The sequence below is a fragment of the Saccopteryx leptura genome, chromosome 13, assembly GCF_036850995.1.
Source record: "Saccopteryx leptura isolate mSacLep1 chromosome 13, mSacLep1_pri_phased_curated, whole genome shotgun sequence".
NCBI lineage: Eukaryota > Metazoa > Chordata > Mammalia > Chiroptera > Emballonuridae > Saccopteryx > Saccopteryx leptura.
In genome coordinates this window covers 23,783,734-23,805,238 of record NC_089515.1, presented here as the reverse complement: position 1 = coordinate 23,805,238, position 21,505 = coordinate 23,783,734, and the positions used below count along the sequence as shown (strand labels likewise).

At 54.3% G+C, this 21,505-nt stretch overlaps 1 protein-coding gene across 5 annotated transcripts in view; it reads right to left on the bottom strand.

Annotated features, from left to right (window-relative positions):
- SH3PXD2A (SH3 and PX domains 2A) overlaps positions 1 to 21,505 on the bottom strand; it is a 241,501-nt gene that overhangs the window by 54,840 nt on the left and 165,156 nt on the right. For 4 of the 5 annotated variants that reach the window (XM_066354520.1, XM_066354525.1, XM_066354523.1 and 1 more), the window contains 2 exons: positions 7,494 to 7,538; positions 11 to 142 (listed from right to left, as the gene is read on the bottom strand). In XM_066354520.1, the coding sequence (XP_066210617.1) occupies positions 11 to 142; positions 7,494 to 7,538 (177 nt within the window). The remainder of the gene's footprint in view (positions 1 to 10; positions 143 to 7,493; positions 7,539 to 21,505) is intronic. The other variant, XM_066354521.1, reaches the window with a different exon arrangement.

Genomic DNA, 21,505 nt, shown 5'->3' with positions numbered 1-21,505 from the left:
GGGCACTCACCGCTTTCGTTCTTCTCGATGACATCCACCACCTCCCCGGCCTGGAGACTCAGCTCCGAGTTCTCCTGCTTCTTATAGTTGGACACCACCACATACTGTTCCAGGATCATGGGCTCGGCGCTGGTGTCGGCACCTGGTGAGGGCAGAAAGCACGCGGTGAGCCAGCGGCCAGCCATGGCCCCGCGGCCAGGGCGCCCCCTGTCCATCGGCCTCGGCGGAGGCTGCTCGGTCGCCAGCGCCGCTCCAAGGGGCCGCCTGCAGCCAGGGTTCGCAGCTCGCTGGGCCCCAAGGCCAGGCCATATAGCAAGGCCCCGCACGGCCCGCTGCACCGCGGGGGCCAGGGGACATGGGGAGCCAGGGGCAGAGGGGGGGTGGGGGCAGGAGAGAGGCAGACGGAGACCGAGGTCAAGGAAACTCGGAGGCAGAGCCTGCTGCTGCGACGCGTTAGTCACAGCCCGGCCTGAGAGAGGCAGAGGAGAGGCCCGGGGCAGACGGGGTCTCTCCAGACCCCTGGGCGACAGGGGCGTGAGGAGAGGGCTGCGGGTGGGCGGCCCATGAGGGCTGGGGCCCAGGCTGAGCGGAGCGCAGCGGAGAGAAAGGCAAGGCGGGAGGAGGCTCCTGCCTGTCCCCGGGCCCCTGGAAACCCGGAGAAAGAGAACCGGTAGTCCTCCCCTCAGGAGGGAGAGGGAGAGAGCGGGAGAGACCGGTCCACAGCCCAGGCCCAGGCGAGAAGTCAAGAGGGTTTGAGGCCGCCAATCACTGGGGTTTACTCGCAACCCTTAAATAGAAACACATGAGACCCATCGAATGAGGAGCCGGGGGTGGAGGCAGGGGAGGGGGAGGAGGGCCGAGACTGTTTACTTGAAACCCAAGAAGAAAGCCCTAGGCAGGCCAGCCCAGCCCCCCGCCCCCCCACACCCCTCCCCGCCAGCTTTTCCTGAAGTTCTGCTCCTCGCCTGCCTCTGGGGCTCACCAGGGTGCTGCCATTCGAGCCCAGGGCCTGGCACCCCGAGCAGCCTCCGGTCGGCTCTCCCAGACCGGCTTCCAGAGAGGGCACTGGTCCGGCCTGGCTGCCGCCCACTGGCCACGCGGAGACTGCCTCAGTCTCCCTCTGCCTCTACTGGTCGAGGTGTGTACTCAGGCGCCCAGAAGCCCTTTTCTGGCAGTTTCGTGGAGCTCGAGGGGTCAGAAGGTGGGTAGGTGGGGTCAGAGGTGCAAGAGGGCAGGCTCCCAAAGAGCAAGCACCCTCTCTGGCCTCAGCCACAGGACCAGAGCAACATTCACTTAGCTAGCGCCGAACTAGAAGGTGGACAGATTGGGTGCCCCTCTCTGCTTACTGGCTGTGTAGCTCTGACCATGTTGCTTAAACCTCTCTGTGCTCCACTGTTACCATCACCATCACCAAGATGAAGGTGGGGACAAAACACCTAAGACGTGACATGCCCTGCAAGGAGCTCAGAGGAGCCACAAGCCGGAGACCCACTGGTCACCTCCCACAGGAGGTCCTCCCGGACCAAAACGAATTCCCAGTACCCTTCTTGAACTACGCTGTACACCAGGGGTCCCCAAACTTTTTACACAGGGGACCAGTTCACTGTCCCTCAGACCGTTGGAGGGCCGGACTATAAAAAAACTATGGACAAATCCCTATGCACACTGCACATATCTTATTTTAAAGTAAAAAACCGGGAACAAATACAATATTTAAAATAAAGAACAAGTAAATTTAAATCAACAAACTGACCAGTATTTCCATGGGAACTATGCTCCTCTCACTGACCACCAATGAAAGAGGTGCCCCTTCTAGAAGTGCAGCGGGGGCCGGATAAATGGCCTCAGGGGGCCGCATGTGGCCCGCGGGCCGTAGTTTGGGGACCCCTGCTGTACACTCTGTACTGTACATCTGCCAATCTCCTGAAGGCTGCAGGCTCCATCCCACCAATCTGCCTATAGGAACAGCTGAGGGTTCCCAGGCTCCACACAGCCCCCTGGTGCTTCAGCCTATAGCCACGTTCCCTATATCCTCAAGTTTGATTTGGCTGATGCTCCGTGCCAGGCACATACACTGTCCCACGTTACCCTAACAACAACCCTCATCCCTTCCCATCTCCCCAAAGACCACTCAGAGAAGCCCAGGGGCTCGTCCCCATCCACAGCGCTGCTGAGGAGGGAACCAAATTCACTGTGTTTTAGTTCAAACCCATCGCTCCTTCAATTACAGAACTGCCTCTGGTTTCTGTTTCTAGACATCCCGTTCTTCTAGCACCATGATCCTCAACTTGGTCCCCCAAAATCACTTGGGGAGCTTTTAAAGAATGTAGGTGCCTGGGTCCCACCTCCAGAGAGCCAGAGTTAATTGGTCTGGGGTGTTTTTTAAACACCCCATCTTCCCCCGTGATCATGTACAGGCAGGGGTGAGAAGCGCTGCTTAGATCTTTGGGTCTTTTCAGTGGAGGATCTATCTAAGTGAGGGCAGGGAGCCGTGGAGGGGAAAGAAACTCCCGGGCCCTGACAGTGTTCTCCCCTGAGGAGTGGACCCTGCAACCCCAACTCAGCGCTTTGGAGACCCAGAAGAGACCCTACCCCAGCTAAGCCCACCACATGCATACGCACAGGCCAGGGAGCCCCTCCAAAGCAGGATTGTATTTCAGGCAGAAAAGAAACCAACAGCTGGGCAGCAGGGCCAGCCTGGCTCTGCACTCAGACGCGGTCGGCTTCTGCACCTGCCCCTGCCAGCAGGACGGAGGCAGAGCTGGGCACAGTGCTCATGGAGACTACCTCCCCTGTGGCCCCCGGAGGGACATCAGTGCCTCTGTGGCTAAGAGCACTTCTTAAGTGCACCCAGCACCAAAAGGGGCTCCCTTTCCAGTTTGTGGGGGAAAATATAAACAGAAGAGGAGTTCCCCAGCAACAGATTAGAGAGCTTCCAAATCCTGAGAGCACTGGATTGGACAGAGTGAACCGTGAGCCTTGTTAGCGCTCACTCGTGGGCCGTACTATGCCAAGTGCTGACCGCGTCACCTTGCTGTCTGGTTTGATCTCACAACAACCCTATGCGGTAGGTCTTATTACAGCCCCATTTTACACACAGGCAAACTGAGGCTCATGAGAGTGAGCAATTTTCCTAAGGTCATCTGGCTGAGGCTGAACCCAAGCCCACCTGACACCGGCGTTAGTGTTCTGAACTTCTGCTCTGTGCCCGGCCGACAGAGAGCCTGATCGCTGGTTCCCAGGAAAGGACCCTGCTTCATTCTACCCCCAGGCACCTGGCACGTGGTTGGAGCTGAACAAGGACTGGAGTGTGGGTTCCTTGTTGACTCTTGCTACATGTACTGAGCAGACCACCATGCCCACTTAGGTGGTTGGCACTCAGTGTGAAATGAATGAACAGGCAGACAGATGAACGAAGTGACTTAATGGTCTGTTCTGAGCCAATACAGACAATCAGGCAGGGCCTCACTTCTGAAATCTGGGGAAACTAGACAAGTACACTGCAGAAGGGAGGAAGGGGAGACGGGAAACAGAGGCACAGAGGAGCAGGCAGCCAGAGCTGCCAGAGAGGACAAGCAGGGGTGCTGGGAATAAAGAGACATCAGCTCATTTTAACGCAAGCCAAGGAAATCTGAGACAGATTTCAAAGAGGGGAAAAATCTACATACTCCTTCCCCCCAGCCCCTTGGAATACTGGCCCGGGCCTTCTGAGGACTGACACTCTGGGTCCAGGGAGAAGAGTCAAGGACATGTCCCCCAGGCATTCCAGAGCACAGAAGACGGGCAGTGGCACATCTCAAAGGCTACTCGCAAGGCTGGGACAGATGGACGCACGGACACTCTGTCCTCCTGGCTGCCCTCCCCTCCCCTCCCCCAGCACATGCAGACCCCCCGCTAGCTCACTCTGGCATCTGCCCCTGAGGGTGTTGCCTGCCCAGGGCCGTCAGGGTGGGCGTGAGCTGGGAGCAGGTATCCGATGAAAAACCTTTCTACAGGCTGGCCGGCGGGTGACGTCATCCCGGAGGCTGGATCCCCTCCCAGCCCAGGCCTGGAAAATCAGGGGCTGAAGGAGTTGGCCCTAGCGAGGGGGAGGGGTGGCAGAGGGAGACTTCTGTCTTTAGATGGCAAGGGATTGGCAGGGGCATGGAGAAGGAGTGGATCCTTCTAGAGAGGAGAGCCCCTCCCAGGTTGGAAGAAGGCTTTGCAAGAGTCTCATCCAGGGCTGGGCCCTTGTGCGGTCCCCAGAGCCTCTGGCTCCGTTTGCGGGGGCTCTGGGCGCTCGCTGGAGCGCGGCCCCACCCCTGCCTCACACCTGCACTCCTCCAGCTACCACCTGGATGGACCCCTGGCTCCTGCCTGGTCCTGGCTGCCAACTTAAACTTCTAAACGAGGCTTTTGCCAAGTCAGTCTCCTGCTCCAACACCTTCAGGTCCCTGTGGCCTATAGAATAAAGGCTAAATTCAAGTTGGGTCTTTCCTGACAATCTGAGCTCCCCAAGTTCCCTGACATACAATCCTCCTGTTCCAGGCAGCACTCATCATTCCACAGGTGTGTTCTGGCACCGCCGGGCCAGCCGCTCTGTCCTATGCAGGTTCTAGTTCCCTGACATACAATCCTCCTGTTCCAGGCAGCACTCATCATTCCCCAGGTATGTTCTGGCACCACCGGGCCAGCCGCTCTGTCCTATGCAGGTTCTAGTTCCCTGACATACAATCCTCCTGTTCCAGGCAGCACTCATCATTCCCCAGGTGTGTTCCGGCACCGCCGGGCCAGCCGCTCTGTCCTATGCAGGTTCTAGTTCCCTGACATACAATCCTCCTGTTCCAGGCAGCACTCATCATTCCCCAGGTGTGTTCCGGCACCGCCGGGCCAGCCGCTCTGTCCTATGCAGGTTCTAGTTCCCTGACATACAATCCTCCTGTTCCAGGCAGCACTCATCATTCCCCAGGTGTGTTCTGGCACCGCCGGGCCAGCCGCTCTGTTCTATGCAGGTTCTTCTTCCCGAGCCTTTGCTGTAGCTGTTCCCACGGCCTGGGACGCCTTCCTTTCTACCAACCCCCATTCTCCCCAACCACCGCTGCCCTCCCGGAGTCGCCGGCTCATACTCGCCACAGCGCTCGCCCCTATCCTGCACTGAACTTGTCCTGGGGCGCTGCTGCCTAACCAAGAGTCCCCCTGCGAAGAACAGATGCCCCAGGACTGGTGCCCCAGGACACGGCACTGGAGACAATAATTGCCTGAGATTTCTGACACAAAGGCATAAAATTGGAGTCTGAGGGTCCAAGATCCAGTCCTGCATTGCCCCTACCAGCTCTGTGACCCTGGGGAGGACAAGTAGCCTCTCTGAGCTTTAGCTTCCTCACCGGTAAACAGGAGCCTCATGGACTGTTCCAAGCATGGTATGAGGTGACAGGCTTAATGCCCTAGGTAAACTGTACCAGGGGTCTCCAAACTTTTTACACAGGGGGCCAGTTCACTGTCCCTCAGACCATTGGAGGGCTGCCAAATACAGTGGTCCTCTCACTGACCACCAATGAAAGAGGTGCCCCTTCCAGAAGTGCAGTGGGGGCTGGATAAATGGCCTCAGGGGGCCGCATTGCGGCCCGCGGGCTGTAGTTTGGGGACGCCTGTAGACAGTGCTTATAAAGCAAATAGAAGTGGAAAATTCGGGGAGAAGCAGGAGGGGTTTGGTTCCTTTGCAGCCTCAGCTGGTCTTTTGCAGAACCAGCAGGCAGCTCAGGGCGAGGGCCACAGGGGCCAGGAGAAGGGTGGCCAAGGCCCTGTCCCTGCAATGTGACCCTCTCAGATCCTGCGTCCTGGCAGGCAGCGGGCACTTGCCATCTAGAGCGGTAGATCAGAGGCCCCAGGCCCACTCTGGAGGGGACACCAGGTAAAGCAACCCTAAGACCCTCGTCTACAAGGATCCAGCATCAGCCCCTGCCCCAGTGTCCTGTCTCATCGAATACTCCCACATTCCAGATGGGGAAACTGAAGCCCAGAGAGACCTGGCCACTCATTCAAGACTCCAACCCTGGCTGCTTTTCCCCTGGCCCACCTCTCCCTCCCCTCAGCCTCTTGCTCCCAACAGCTGGGCTCATCCTGAGAAGCCAAGCCCTGTGGTGGCCCCTGCCCCGGGCTCCCCACACTCTCCATAGCCTCCTCCCCCCCCCGAAACCCTGGGCAGTCCACCCACGTCCCTCACAACTGGTTCCTCCCAGGCCTGCCTCGGCCTGCCGGCTTCTCCACAGGCCCTTGGGCGGCCAGGCTATACGTTTGGTGAATAAAATGTATTGTTGTGGGCCAAGTGGGCTCTGGCTCGCTGGCTCGAGGAGAGGGGAAAAAGGGACAGGAGCCCAGCTATTAGCTCAGGTCCAGGCCCTCATCATAGGCAACAGCAGAAGGATGATTGGAAGGGGCTGGGGACAGGCAAGGGGTCCTCCTGACTGCTGCCCTCTTCTCTGATCTTTCCTCCCAAGAGGCACCCCCCCCCCCGCCCACAGCTGCGGTGGGAGGGACGGACCCAGCTCCCCCTGACCCTTCTGCCTTGTTCCCCAACTTCCAAGCCTGCACCTCAGCCCTCAGGGGTGGGCTGGAGAAGCTGGTGAGAGGGGTCAGGCAGCACTCACAGAAATGGAGGGGTTCCCAGAAAAGCCTTCTGGAAACCCTATCCTCTGCCGGCTCCTATCTCCCTCTAGCAGCCGAGAACTCTGCCGTCCAAGGTTTTCTGCAATTATCCAGTAAGATCAAAGACTAAAGGCGAGCCCCTGACCTGGCCCAGCTCCGCCCAGGAGGCCACAGGACACAGGCCCAGGGCTCTGAGGGCCGTCCTGGGCTAGGCAGCCCACAACCTGGAGAGCCTCCTAGGGCCAGAGGCAGCTCCAAGCTCTGCACCCAGGAGCCTGGGGGCTGTGGCCTGCATCCCAGGTGCCCCAGTCCCACAGCAGCCCCCACAGCCTCCTGGGAGGCTCCCTGGGAGCCTGGCTTCTGCTCTCTGCCTCAGGGTAACTGCCTGAGATGAGATCAGTAATCTTGGGCTGGCCCATTTCACAGGGATGGCCAACTGAGTTAATGGCCGGAGATGATGACAGGGACTCACTGTCTGTGTGCCAGGCTCCCCATGAGGTGGCACCGCATCCACTTAGGGAGGTTACATAACCCAGCCAAGGCAGCACGGCCCAGGACGGAGCAGAGCCGGGATTCAAACCCACAGGCTCCGGGACTGGGGTGCATTTGCTTACACACTGAGCTATGTGGGCACTGCCCATCAGAAGGCTCCAAGGCTGGATCTGAGACCTAAAAAGGGTGGAAAGGTAGGCAAAGAGTTCAGGCAGCAAAGGAGCAAGAGAAAGCAGAGAGGATGCTGGGCGTGCTGACAAAGGGCTGCTACACATCTCCAGGGAGCATGCGGCAAAGGCCAGCGGGGCCGGCTCCCACACGGACGCCTGGGACGCACGTGTCCACACACATGCACGCACATGCACGCTGGGCAGTACCTGTCACGTCCTTTTTGGGAGACTCAGCCCAGCTGGAGAGCCACACTTCCAAGTCCGTGAGAGCAGGAGGCAGCAGGAGAGGAGAATCAGAGGAGAGAGAACCGTTAGGCAGGCAGGAGGTCCACGGGGTGAGTGGCTGCAGGCGCCCGCAGAGCAGCTGGCGGAAGGCGGGGGAGGGGAGGGGAGTGATTTCCTGGCCCTGGGCTGGCTGCTGGGCGTGGGCAGGAGTGATTACAGAGGCGCTGGGACACGGCCGGCCAGGATGGGGATAATGAGGTGTCTGCCGAAACGCAGGCATCCTCTGGAGCACTGAGAAGCCCACATAATGCTAACTTGGAACAGGGCCCGTGGGCTATTTCTGCCCTGGAGGAGGCAGCCTGGACCTTCCTCTCTGGCCATGTGGGTGGCTGGCCCCACAGAGCTTGTTGGCTCTAAGGATCCTCACCAGGTCAGCAGGCTCAGCAGCCTGAACCTGGAACTCCAAACATCAGGGTTGGAGAGCCCCAGGTCAGTCTCCAGGCTCAGGGACCATACCACTGGGCCTTGATGTCTTCTCTAGCCCTTGCCCCAGACCCCAGACCCACCCGCTAGGAAGATGGGTCCTGGCAGAATGGGAGGGTGCCTCCTTTCAGAGTCACACTTCAACTCCAACCCAGAAGGACAGGGACCTTTAGTGACCAGAAGAGAGGAGGGCTCTAGCCCAGGCTCAAAAGTCATGTCTGATCTGGGCCTCAGTTTTCTCATCTGTGAAATGAGGTTAAAAGTTGTCCTCCTGATCCTGGCCCAGTAGCTCAGTTGGTTAGAGCATCATCCTGATCTGCCAAGGTTGTGAGTTCAATCCCCTTTCAGGGAACATACAAGATCAACCAATGAATGCGTAAATGAGTGGAACAACAAACTGATGTTTCTCAATCAATAAAAATAAATAAATAAAAGAAAGAAAGAAAAAAGTTGTCTTCCTGACAAGAGGGAGAAGCAAAGTCAAAGCACCTAAAAGAACCTATGTATATGCCTGACCAGGCGGTGGCGCAGTGGATAGAGCGTCAGACTGGGATGCAGAGGACACAGGTTCAAGATCCCGAGGTCGCCAGCTTGAGTGCGGGCTCATCTGTTTGAGCAAAGCTCACCAGCTTGGACCCAAGGTTGCTGGCTCAAGCAAGGGGTTATTCGGTCTGCTGAAGGCCCGCGGTCAAGGCACATATGAGAAAGCAATCAATGAACAACTAAGGTGTCGCAACGAGAAACTAATGATTGATGCTTCTCATCTCTCTCTGTTCCTGTCTGTCTGTCCCTATTTATCCCTCTCTCTGACTCTCTGTCTCTGTAAAAAACAAAACAAAACAAAAAAACCTATGTATATACGATCACGAGATGTGATATAATAACATCACGCAGCAGAAAGCTCTTAGCCTAATCAATGGTGTGAATATTTCTAGAGGATCAACACGGAATAAACACTGACAAGTCTACCATGACACACAGTGGCTCATTTACTCCCCCTGACAATTCTCTGAGGTGGGTGTGCATGTTTTGCCTGATAATACACAGAAGCAGTGTGAGTTCAGGTAGGGATAGTAACCAGCCCAAGTTCCCACAAGCACAGCGTGGTGGAGCCAGGAATGGAACCAGGTCCGGGAACAAACCAACTGAGGCTTTCTCTGCTGAACTGCTCGTTGCTCCAGAGGAGCGTGGTGTTGGCTGCAGCAGGGACAATGAGGAGGAAACGTTGGGATGAAATCGGAGATACAAACCCTCACGTAAACGTTGAGATAAAAAACAAAAACAAAAAACAAAAAACAAAAGCCCTTGTACTGCCTGCCCATCCACCCAGCCCTGGCCAGGATTGCTGCCTGACCCAATGACAGAGTGATCTAATCCTAACGGCAGGGACATTTACACAGCATTCACTACACACCAAGCATCGAGCCGCATGCACAGATGGTTACTCATTTGTTTTTCACAATAAACTTACAACGATAGGTATTCCCTCCCTTTTATAGATGAGGAAAATGAAATGGAGAGGTTAAGTAACTTGCCTGAGGTCACACAGCTAACCCAGTGTCCATCTCCTGTGGGGACACAGACTTCAAGTGATCATTCTGCCACTGACTGTTGTACGCACTTAACTCTCCCTTGCTCAGCAAGCCGCCTTTCCAGCTGCAGGCTGCCCCCCACGCAGAGCTGGGAAGCCAGGCCCTCCCAGTTCTTACTTTAAAACCAACAGAGGGGGGCTCTGGGGGAGAGGTTTAGTAAGGACTCAGGAGTCTGACCATCTGGATTCAAATCCAGGCTCTGCCCCTTTGAGGAAGTTACTTAACCTCTCTGAACCTGTTCCCTCACTTGTAAAAATCCACATGAAAGGATACAATCACCTTCTAGGCTGCTGCAAGGATTAAAAAAGGTAATATGCAGTAAGTGCGCACTCAGCACAGTGCCTAGTACACAGTTAGTGCTCAGTACTGTTAGCCACCATCGGCGACGTCTCCCATGAGCACGGTCCAGTCAGCTCTGGGGCACTAGAGACAAACCTTCTGTGGCCACAGCGTCCATCAGGCCTAGCAGAGGGAAGCCTCCGTGGGCAGAAAGAGCTACACTGGTCCCACAGGCCTGAGACAAGCTAGATGCACGTGGGGCCTCTGAGGCTTTAAGCAGGGTTGGCCAAGTGGGGGGCTGAGTCAGAATGTGGGACTTCACTGCCTGCTGCTACATCTTGCTGGGGTCAGAACTTCCTGGGGCTGTACCCCAGATGTGGCCAAATGGACTGCCCCCCCCCCCCGAGCCGTGTCAGGCCCATCCTGCCCCATCTGGCCCTGCCTAGCCCTGAGCCAACCCAGCTAAGAGGTTACCCCATCTCTCTCCATCTCTGCCGGCTTTGTTCTTTTGCACACCTTCTTTTTTATTTCTTTTGGGTTCTTCAGAAGGAAACCATTTGGGAAGTGCTAACACCTCTCTGTGAGCCAAGGGATATTATTTGACCTGGGCCTGGAGAAGCCAGGAAGACTTGTTCTGTTAGATTAGGAGTTGACAAACTTTTTCTGCAAAGGGCCTGAGTCAATAGTTCAGGTTTTGTGGGCCATGTGGTGTCTGTTGAGACTACTCAACCCTGTGAATAGCTGGTGTGCCAGAAAAACTTTATTTACAAAACCATCTGGTGGGCTGGGCATAGCCTGTGGGCAATAGTTTGTCAACCCCTATGCTAGCAGATGAGGCCATCAGTGAGGAGGAGATGCCCCAAAACCCTAGGAAAGAGAAGCGGGGACCCTTAACCCACAAAGACTAAATGCTCAGAAGGTCTTGGCTGCTAGGATAATTTTTTCAAGAATCATCTCAGCCTGACCAGGTGGTGGTGCAGTGGATAGAGTGCTGACTGGGACACGGAGGACCCAGGTCCGAAACTCCAAGGTTGCAGGCTTGAGCGCGGACTCACCAGCTTGAGCGCGGGGGTCACTGGCTTGGGTGTGGGATCATAGACATGACTCTATGGTTGTTAGCTTGAGCCCAAAGTTTGCTGGCTTGAAGCCCAAGGTTGCTGGCTTGATCGAGGGGTCACTTGCTCTGCTGCAGCCCTCCGGTCAAGGCGCATATGAGAAAGCAATCAATGAACAATTAAGGAGACTAAGGAGCTGCAATGAAGAATTGATGCTTCTCATCTCTCTCCTTTCCTGTCTGACTGTCCCTATCTGTCCCTCTCTCTGTCATGCACACACAAAAATCACCTCAAAGGGTCTGATGCCCTTCCAGGCCCTTGGGGTTTGGGGGTTTGGGCCTTTGGGAAGACGGGTTGTGGGGGTGGACAGGAAGCTGAGCCCCTACTAAGTGTACAGCCCGAGCCCATTCCCACCCCCTTCATCCCCCATAAGCAGGCCTTCCCTTCTCTTTCCAAAGGAAAATGGGAAGCGAACCAGAAATGAGCCTGTCTTTCTAAAAGAAAGTCTTTTTAAAACATGATTTATTTCCCAGTCCCCTGGACCCGCAGAATTAATCCAGTTTCACGGTTCCCACCCCTAACTTCCCCCTCTTTGGAGTGCGTTCTCTCCGGCCCACCAGAGCAAGCCCTCTCCCAGGGTGGGAAGAACCCCCGGCCTCATTACAATGAACGGAGAGCCCCTGGCTCACAAACCCCGGCCCTCCGGCCAGGAGGCAGACAAGGTTGCTGGCTCAGGGCTGGGAAAATGGAGAGACAGAGAGATGGGGTGAAGGATCGAGAGGCCAGCGCAGCCAAATGAGCAGCTGTGACAGACACAAACTAACTGCTTCCTGCCCTCCCTGTTGTCTCTGCCTCCCTCTCCTCGGGTGACACAACCGAGAGCCCAACGGAGCAGAGTCACGGTGCCTGGTGGAAATCGAGGCGCATCCGACCAGGAAGCTGCACAACTGATTTTGCTGAGAATGAGCTCTGAGACCTTAAGCAAGTGGCCTGACTTCTCTGGGACCAATGCTGACATCTGTGGAATCAAACATGTGGGCCCACAGCTCTCCACAGTCCTTCTCTGATGTTCTAGACTCTTCCAGCAGAAGCCGCCTAGTCTTTGCAATACAAGTGCACTATGGCTAAAAAGAATCTTTCCCGAGAAAAACACTTGACACATGCTCAATATATGGAAACTCAAGTGAAAAAAAGCAAATCACTCAAGAGGTACGGAGGGCAGAAAACTGGAGCAAGAAGTTGTTGTAGAAGTCTTGGTTCTTGTGCTTCCTCTGCCTTTTAGCTCAGATTCTGGGCACGTAGCAAATATCTGAGCCTCTCTTCCTTGTAACACGAGCATAAAAATACTTCCTGTGTCTTTGTAGGGTTGTTTTAAGAGTGAAATAGCCCAATGCCTGCAAAAGGTTCTGGTGGGGGACAGAGAAGGGGCACGGAGGGTGGGGACAGAGCTGGTGACTCAAGCAGTGCCTGGGAGACAGGAGGTGTGGAGACAGGGTCCCCCTGTTGACCATCCTCCAGTACTTCTGTCCCTGCCACAGTCCATCCTCTTGGCTTGCAAAACCAGCAGGCATCTACGCCCAGAGAAAAGCCGGTGTCTGCGGGCCCTGGCCAAATACCGTGACCTGAGGACAGAGATTCTAAACCTGACTCTTGTCAGGTCCAAGTGGTTATGAGAAGTCAGAGAACAATACTACTTTGATAGTAAGAAAGTTTTCCCCCAAACACACATGCACCCAAGTGCTACATAAAAACAAAAAACAAAAAACAAACAAACACCTGCACAGTCCTAACTTAGGTTGGAGACTCTTCCTGGCGCATCCTAAGGTTTCTTCTAGCTCTGAGGAACTCCAGAGCAGTGAGAGTTGGGTTCAATTTACCCAAATCTCGTCTCAAACCATGCTTCCAGGAATCCTTTCTTCCCTGGTGTAAAGCAAGTCCCACCCATCCAAACTAATAAATCCAGAGTGGGCTGCAAGCCCAGGTGGGAGAGACGGGAGTGAGAACAGCCAACAGCACAAAATCCTCGGAGAATTAAAGCAAACCAAGGGCTCGAGGGACTGGGGCAGGGTCACCCTCCTTATCAGCTTACACAGTCCCCGCCCTGGGCTCCGGGGAGGGGAGGAGAAGCAAAGACCCTGCCAGGGGCCCTGCATGGAATGAACACACCACCCCCACCCCTTTCTTCTTGACATCCTTCCATTCTTCAACCTCTACTCGGGACCTCTCCCTCTTTGGGAATTCTATTGTTCTTACCTCACTGCAGCCTTGAACGAGTTTCTAAAGATCTGCTGTACTCGAGTCTTTTCTCTCCTTTTCTACAACTAGACTTTGCACAGGGCTGGAAGTCAGGTTTCCTACAGACATCGTGTGTTTCTTTTCCTTTTTGACTAGGCCACCAGGAAACTCGGCCACTGCTTTCAGGACATCAACTAATCAGGGGCTGCCGGCTGCTAGCCCTGCTATTGAAATGTAGTCAAGGGAGAAGCTGCTCTTCCATGAGCACATCCCTTGTAGGAACTGGGCTGCTACAGACATACAGTGGCTCAAATCTTTCCAACAGCCCTGCAGGGCTAGAGTCCTTCACAAAGAAGTAGTCTGGTTTGCGTGATATAGTTACTTTAGGGAGCCTGAAATGGGTCGGCATGTTCAGAGCAGCAGAAAGAGAGGCATCCACAGTGAAAGTGGTATGAAAGCCATAGAGGAGAAAAAGGATGGCCAGGTTAAGATGGCTAAGAAAGCCTGACTGGTGGTGGTACAGTGGCTAGAGCGTCGACCTGGGATGCTAAAGTTCCAGGTTCGAAACCCCAAGGTCGCCAGCTTGAACATGGGATCATCGACCTGATCCCATGGTCACTGGCTTGAAGCCCAAGGTCACTGGCTTGAGCCCAAGGCTGCCAGCTTGAGCAAGGGGTCACTGGCTCGGCTGCAGCCCCCTGGTCAAGGCACATATGAGAAACAATCAATGAATAACTAAAGTGCCACAACTACGAGTTGATGCTTCTGATCTCTCTCCCTTCTCCCTCTTTCTAAAAATAGGCGACTAAGAAAGCAAGCAAGAAACAGTCAAACATAACTTCCTATCAAGAGTCATACAGGCAGAAGTCTGGAAGTGTACAACTCTGAGGTGTGTGAGCTGCTGCTCACATGGGCAACGCTATGTAGCTTGTCATAAATACTTACGGCGTGAAAACCATGCCCGTGGCCTGGAGGGGTGAGGGGTTAATGCCGCTACAGCAGCAGCTCAGAGCCTGGCCCTGCCTCCTCTACTCGCGGACTCCAAGGCAGGGCATGAAGCTGATACAACCTGGGCAGTCATGCAGGATCACACCCTCACTTGGTTTAATGTTCTTGCGGCCCCCTTTGAAATCTTTAATCATTTATGAACAAGAGGCCCCATAAATAATACAACCGGTGCTGCAAGAGGTTTCTGGGTCACAGAATTCTGAGCTAAATAAATGGAAGTACTGAAGAAGGAATTGAGCAGGGCTGACATTTCTGGTAGGTATCACCTTCAAGACAGACGGCAAAGATGGGCCACTGTTTGTCTCTGGGTCCCCTCCGTCCCTAACATCTCTGGCTTCTTGGTGGTAACCCAAAGGCTAGAAGAAGCATGTGGGGACTCAGGACCAGAGAAAGGAAGACATTTGCCTAAGATCACACAGCAAGTGAGTGTCAGGACTGGGCTCCAACAATTATACCAGTTCCCACTTTCTTAACACTCATGCTGGCACTGAGCCAAACATCTTATGAGCCCTATCTAATTTAATCCTCACAACAATCTGTATTTTTTTACAGATGCAGAAAGTGAGACCCAGGGAAGTAAAGATTGTTCCGAAGGCCCCACAGCAAGGAAGTGATGAGCCAGACTCGAGCCCAGGCAGGCTGGCCGGGAACCGCGAACAAAGGGGCCTAACACAGGGAACTACATTCCCTGGATCCTCCCTGGCCACTGGCCAAGGGAGGCTCATTTGTTCTGCCGGGCTTCTCTCTGTACACGCGGCCATATTCCTATTCATGTTGCTCTCAGGAAGAAGGGGCCTGCCTCCTTCCCCAGGAGCTGCTGTTCCCAGAATCCAGACTCACAGTGGGGGCAGCCCAACCCGGGCTAGGAATGCACCCCTGACCCTCTGGCCACTCAGCTATGCAGTCAGAGAACAGTCAGTTCCCCTCTCAGGTGGGGAGTGGGCTGGGCTGGGCTGGGCTGGGGGTGGGCTGGGCCTAGAGCCATTCCACAGCCCATCAGGGACTAAGTCCAAAGGCACCAGCCTGGGCCATGGCTGCGGCCAGCAGAGACAGCCCAGCCACAGCGGGTATGGGCAGGGTGGCAAGGAAGCCAGGGGCACCGCAGCCACCTAGAGGGGATGACGCAGGTGTGGAGTGGGCGGGCTGCCTTCCTCCCTCCAACTGCTGGAAAGACCTGGAGCTTCCCGGTTCCAGACAGGTCCTATGGCTAACCAGACACACTGGGTGAGGAGGCAGGCAGGGTTCTGAGCCCCTGCTGCTGGCAGCTGCTGCCTGACCCCACAGAGGCCCCGTGGGCTGCAGCCTCCCCCTCAGTTCTCAGGTTCTCCCCTCTCCCCGTACCGGGGCACTGATGTGCAGAGACGAGACAAACTCAACTCTGTTCAGAGTTCCGGGATCCCCCCCGCCCCCGCCCTGGGGCGGGCTGCTCTGGTGGTCCTCCCCCACTTACTAGGATATCCCCCAGCCAAAGCCCTTAGCTGTGGAGAGGGGGCGGCAGCAGAAATAGGAGCCAGCGAAGCAGGACGGAGGGAGCAGCTGCTGGGTCTCCGGGTCCCCGGCTCTGTGGTCCGTCTCCCTCCCTGGCTGTCTCCACACTGCATCCCTCCGGGAGTGATTGATGGCAGCACCAGCAATGGACCTGAGACCTGGCATTGCTAGCCCAGGGCCGCAGCAAGTGGATTGTCTTGGCTCTCAAGACTGGACTCTTGCTATCAGATCATCAGTGAATCTACTGCTAACTCTTTAATGAGCATCTACCATACGCACAGCTTGGGGCCCCAGCTATGACCAACTGACTCTTCCATCTGTCTCTGAGCTTTAAGGACAGGGCACAGATATTCCCGATCACAGACGCTTTCCTAGGTGTTCCCGTCTGCGTCAGGAGTTACGTCGGTTTGGGGAGGCAGTGTGGCTCCCTCGTCCATCTCTCTGGCACTGCTGGGGCTGCTACGCAAATGCATCCTCACTCCCGAGGTGGCCCGTACCAGCTGGAGGGCATGCCCAGGCACTGAGGGTGGCTCCATGGCCTCTGCCTCAGGCGCTAGAACGGCTTCAGTTACAACAGAGCAACAGCCCAGATAAGCAGAGCATCGTCCCCTAGTGGGCATGCGGGTGGATCCCAGTCAGGCACATGCGGGAGTCTGTCTCTCTGCCTCCCCGCTTCTCACTTCAGAAAAATACAATAAATAAATAAATAAAATGAAAGGACTTCACCCTCCTGCCAGGAACAGTTATGTACCTAACCCTGACCCAGAGCCAACTCCAGGGCCGAGCGGGGGAGACTGGCATAATGGGAAAGGCGGTGCCCAGACACTTGTGAGGGCTTCTCCTGCACGTCACACCCCTGAGCCAGGAGCAGTACTCGGGAAGCAGCACAGAGTGGTGTCTCTTCTGGGCACAGGGACGTGAAGGGACTCTCTGATGTGGTCCCATTTTCTTCAAGACTTCAGGTCTAACATGAACAAAACACATCTTTGCACCAGCTGCTGGGGTCACACGTGGCAATGACAAGACCCAGGGGGCAAAGACGAAAGAGCCAGGGAAAACCACTTTTTTCCCTGCAAACATCTAAGTTTTACTGAAACTCTGGAAAATGTTTCTCTGCCTTCACATTTCAAAACTGACCAATTATAAAAATGCCGCAAGCCAACTAAGTTACACATGCCACAGTCCTATTTCTAAACAAAGTAACTTTAGATCAGAAAAAGGTGCTAAAAAAATAAGTAATGCGCATTTCCCCAGATTTTTGTTTTTCCATTGGCTTCATCATTACTGGAAATGTTACCTCTTTTGTCACATGTCTGTAAACCAAAAACTGAAGCGAGAAACAAGTTATTTTCTGGCTGAGGGCCGCAGTGGGAAGCATTTCTTTGCTGGACCACAACATGGCTGTCTCCTCCCCCAAGAAGAAAACCTTAATGGAAATAAAGGGCAGATGGAGTCTCATCACTGCCTCCTGATGAGGCGAGAAGATAGGCTTGGGCTGCGCAGACCCCTTCGACGGCCATTCTCCAGGACCCCAAATGCTGCACCAGTGTCCTCAGTCCAGTGACTGGTTCCCCTGTCCCATGCTGGCCCACCTCCCCAGCTTGGGAGACAACCACATGCATCTGCAATGAGCAGCCCGGTCTAGTCACTGCCAATCTACCCTGAACACTGCCATCAACCCTTACGGGCAATCCATCCAAAATTCCAAAAAGGCTTGGTCTCAGAATCCCTGGGGAGCCTGGCAAAAAACGCTCTTTCCTGGTACCAGCCCCAGAGATGCTGATTCACTGGGTCCGGGCAGGGTAGGGTCTGGGAGCCTGGAGCCAGTGAGTAGGTGCAGGATTCTGAAGCACAACTCCAGGCTTCGCGCACGCTGTTCCCTTCCAGACCACCTGCCTAACTTCCCAGCAGGAGAAGCTGGGACAGGAGCGAGGGGGCAGAGGGAAACAAAATGGGGCTGAGCATCGAGGCTACCAGCCAGCTGCCCACATCCTGGGAGCCTTCTCCTCGCCCACCCCTGCTCGGTGCGTCCGGGCCAGCAGAGCAAGGGGGCCCCGGCTGTGGGAGCGTGGCACAGACACGCACACGTGAGCAGCACACTCCCTTTCTCCATCGCATCACTGCCATGTGGGCTGGCCGTGGTGCTGCCTAATCAATCAGCCTCCTTTCATTGCCAATTAGTTGGCTTTGAATCCAGGGTGACATCAGGCTGAGGACCTGGAGCCATGAAAATTAAATATTGTTTTAAAACATCAGCCCGGGAGAGATGTGCCAGAGGCAATGCCTTCATGAGACACATCCGCTTTTGGAACCAATCGTTGGACCGTGCCAGCGATATCCTGGCCATGTTTGCAGAGCAACCTGGGCCTTCCTCACTGCGGATGAGTGGCTCTGGCCCAGGCAGACAAGAAAGCCTTGGATATTGTTTTGAAAAGTCTTGCTCATACTGTCCACAACTTCCTTTCCGGGCTCATCTCCCACCTCCCACTCCCTCACCCTTCTCTCCTGCCAGGCTGGACAGCTCTCCTTCCCTCAAGGTCTCAGGCTCAATCCAGCCTCCATGTCCCTGCTCATCCGCCAGCCAGGGACCTGCCCACCCCCTCTGCTCATCTGAGTCTCTCCTGTCCTCCAGGACACCTCTTCTGCCTCTTGCGCCTTGGCCAGCCCCCACTGATGTGACTCCCACAGCTGGTGGATCACAGCCACCTGGTCTTGTATTCATTGTTAACGAACCTGAGAATGCCCTGCTGTCTCAGCTGAGCTGCGCTCTCCAAGGGGCCAGGGACTAGCAACCACTTAAGAGGAATGAAGCCTCGGGGACCCTTGCAGTCTGGAGAGGAGTGAAGGCTGCTGCCGTCTGCTTTGTCTCTGTCCGTCTCCCTCTGGCTGGTGAGCAGCAGGCCAGGGGCCATGACAGCTGGTTCTGCTGTGTCTTCCTGGGCATCAGCTTCGGGGAAGATGAGGTGCTGGAGGTCTTACAGAGCTGCTCTCTCTACCGATGGCCTTGCTCACACCTTCGCCTTGTCCCAGGGCCGTGGGAGTGTGACAGCAGGACTCATGCTCTGCCCTCCCCTCACCTTAGGCAGGCAGCAGCCCCTCTCTTAGTTGCTTCATTAATATTTTAAAATATTTTATTTATTGATTTTTTAGAGAGAGAGGAGTGAGAGAGAGAGACAGAGAGAGAGAGAGAGAGAAGGGGGAGGAGCAGGAAGCATCAACTCCCATATGTGCCTTGACCAGGCAAGCCCAAGGTTTTGAACCGGCGACCTCAGTGTTCCAGGTCGACGCTTTATCCCACTGCGCCACCACAGGTCAGGCCTTCATTAATATTTTAAATAAGGTGTTTGTTTTTTTTAATTATTGATTTTAAAGAGAAAAGAGGGAGGGAGGGAGGGAGGGAGGGAGGGAGGGAGGGAGGGAGGGAGGGAGGGAGGGAGGAAGGGAGTGTTGTTCCACTTAGTTATGCACTCATTGGTTGATTCTTGTATGTGCCCTAACTGGGCACATCAGGATGACGCTCTAAACAACTGATCTACTTGGCCAGGTAGGAGGAGGCAGACTAATAACCTTCTATAGTAGACAATACCTATGAGTGGGTTTTGCTTTAAGAAAATCCACTTCATTAGGAATCAAATTCATACAAAGAGAAATTAAGGGCATATGAGTCATACTCTACAAAGGGACCCTTCGCAGGTTTTTAGGAATCACACATGAGTAAGGGGTTCTTTCTAAAACCTCAGGGGCACCCTGACCAGATAGCTTGGTTGGCTAGAGCATCATGCTGAAGCACAGAGGTTGTCAGTTCGATCCCCGGTCAGGGCTCGTGCGGGAACAGATCAATGTTTCTGTCGTTTCTGTCTCTCTCCTTTCCTCTCTCTCTAAAAATCAATAAAATAAACACTAAAAATTTTTTTTAAATAAATAAATAAAACCTCAGGGTCTCTTCTTGGGGCAGCCCCCACCCCACCCCACCAGGAACTGCCTGCTAGAGGTCTTCAGGGCCCAAGTACTGCTCATCTCTTAATCCTATAGGTCTTGGCTCAGGAAAGAACAGACTTCCGCAGAAAGAGCTTTGGAGCAGAAGGACCAGATTCGAATCCTATGCCTACCCAGCCAGGTGAATCTTGGGTAAGTTCTTTAGCCTACCTTTCCTGGTCTATAAAATGGGGGACAAGATCACCTGCCTGGGTGGTTGAGGCTGACTGGCCATTATGAGAGGGTGCACACTCCGCCTTCCCCCGTCTGACCAGGGAGTCACTCGTGGAGGAAGTCAAGTGCCTCGGCCAGTGGTCTCTTGTGGTTGAGAACTGGATACCTTCAGGTGCTGCCTCCTATTCATAATAAAAGTCACTTAACCCTTAGTGAGTATTTACCGCACCATCATAATAAAAGTCGCTTAACCCTTAGTGACTGTTTAGCCCACCAGGCACAATGCTGCAGTTAACACTTCCTATCTATTAACTCATATGCAAGCCCTCAAACAACCTGATGAAGTGTTATCACTACCCTATTTCACAGCTGAGAAGACTGAGGCACAGGCAAGCTAAGGACTTGCCCAAGATCACACAGCTAGCAGAGCTGGGGCACGAAACTAGGCATTCTGGCTCCGGGGTCTGTGTTCTTAATTATACAGAATATTCTGCAATGGCTGAGTCTACGTCCCATTTTCTCTGAGGCCGGGTCCAGGCTCAGGGCACACAGAATGGAAATGAATGCTTTATCAAGTGGGTCTTTTTTTAGAAGGTCAAATTCTCCCCTCCTTTCAGAATCCAGCAGTAATTAAAATAACAATGGCAACTACTATGATTTGGAGCTTGCTATGTGTCAGGCCCTCTGCTAATTCAATCCTTACATTTAATCAATGTGGGCACAACTTTTACCCCCATTTTCCATATGGGAGCATGAAGGTCAGGGGTTAAGGAAGTTGCTAGTTACAGGGCAGATACATGGCAAAGAAGGGGTTCAAACCCTGTCCGTCTGATGCCAAAACCTAAACTCTCACCTCTAAGCAAAACCTGCTTCTCCTTGATTATAACTACAGTAACACTGATCTCATTAACTCTGTCCAACAATAATAATGCAGGATTTATGATCACTAAAATGGAAGCTGGACTGAGCTCACCAATTTTTCCAAGGAAAAGTATAAAGGCCTGACCAGGCGGTGGCGCAGTGGATAGAGTGTCAGACTGGGATGCGGAGGACCCAGGTTCGAGACCCCGAGGTCACCAGCTTGAGCGCGGGCTCATCTAGTTTGAGCAAAGGTCACCAGCTTGGACTCAAGGTCGCTGGCTCGAGCAAGGGGTTACTCGGTCTGCTGAAGGCCCACGGTCAAGGCACATATGAGAAAGCAATCAATGAACAACTAAGGTGTCTCAATGAAAAACTAATGATTGATGCTTCTCATCTCTTTCTGTTCCTGTCTGTTCCTATCTATCCCTGTCTCTGATTCTGTCTCTGTAAAAAGAAAAAGAGAAAAAAAAAAGTATAAAGTAAACAGGATTTCAGGAGGAACATCAACACGTGCCCAAAAGAACAAACTTTCAACACTCTTGAGCAACCTTATTTGCATTTAAACCAGCGGCAGCCAGCAGCAGCTTCACAGAACTCCTGGGTGGGATGGAGCAGCAGCCCCTCAGCCAATCCCAGAGCCAAGTTGATTCCACAGGCTCTGTGGCCTCCTGCGCTCCCTAGTGGCGCCAACTCAGAACTCCCCAGCCATGGGCTCTGGAGCACGCAGCTTCCTAGAACCAAGAGCACCCTTCCCTCTTCCCAGGTCTGCGGAGCAGAGCTCACTTTGGAAAGCCAATCACAGCTAACAGCAACAGGCGCCTCCTACTGCCAGGCACAAAGTCCT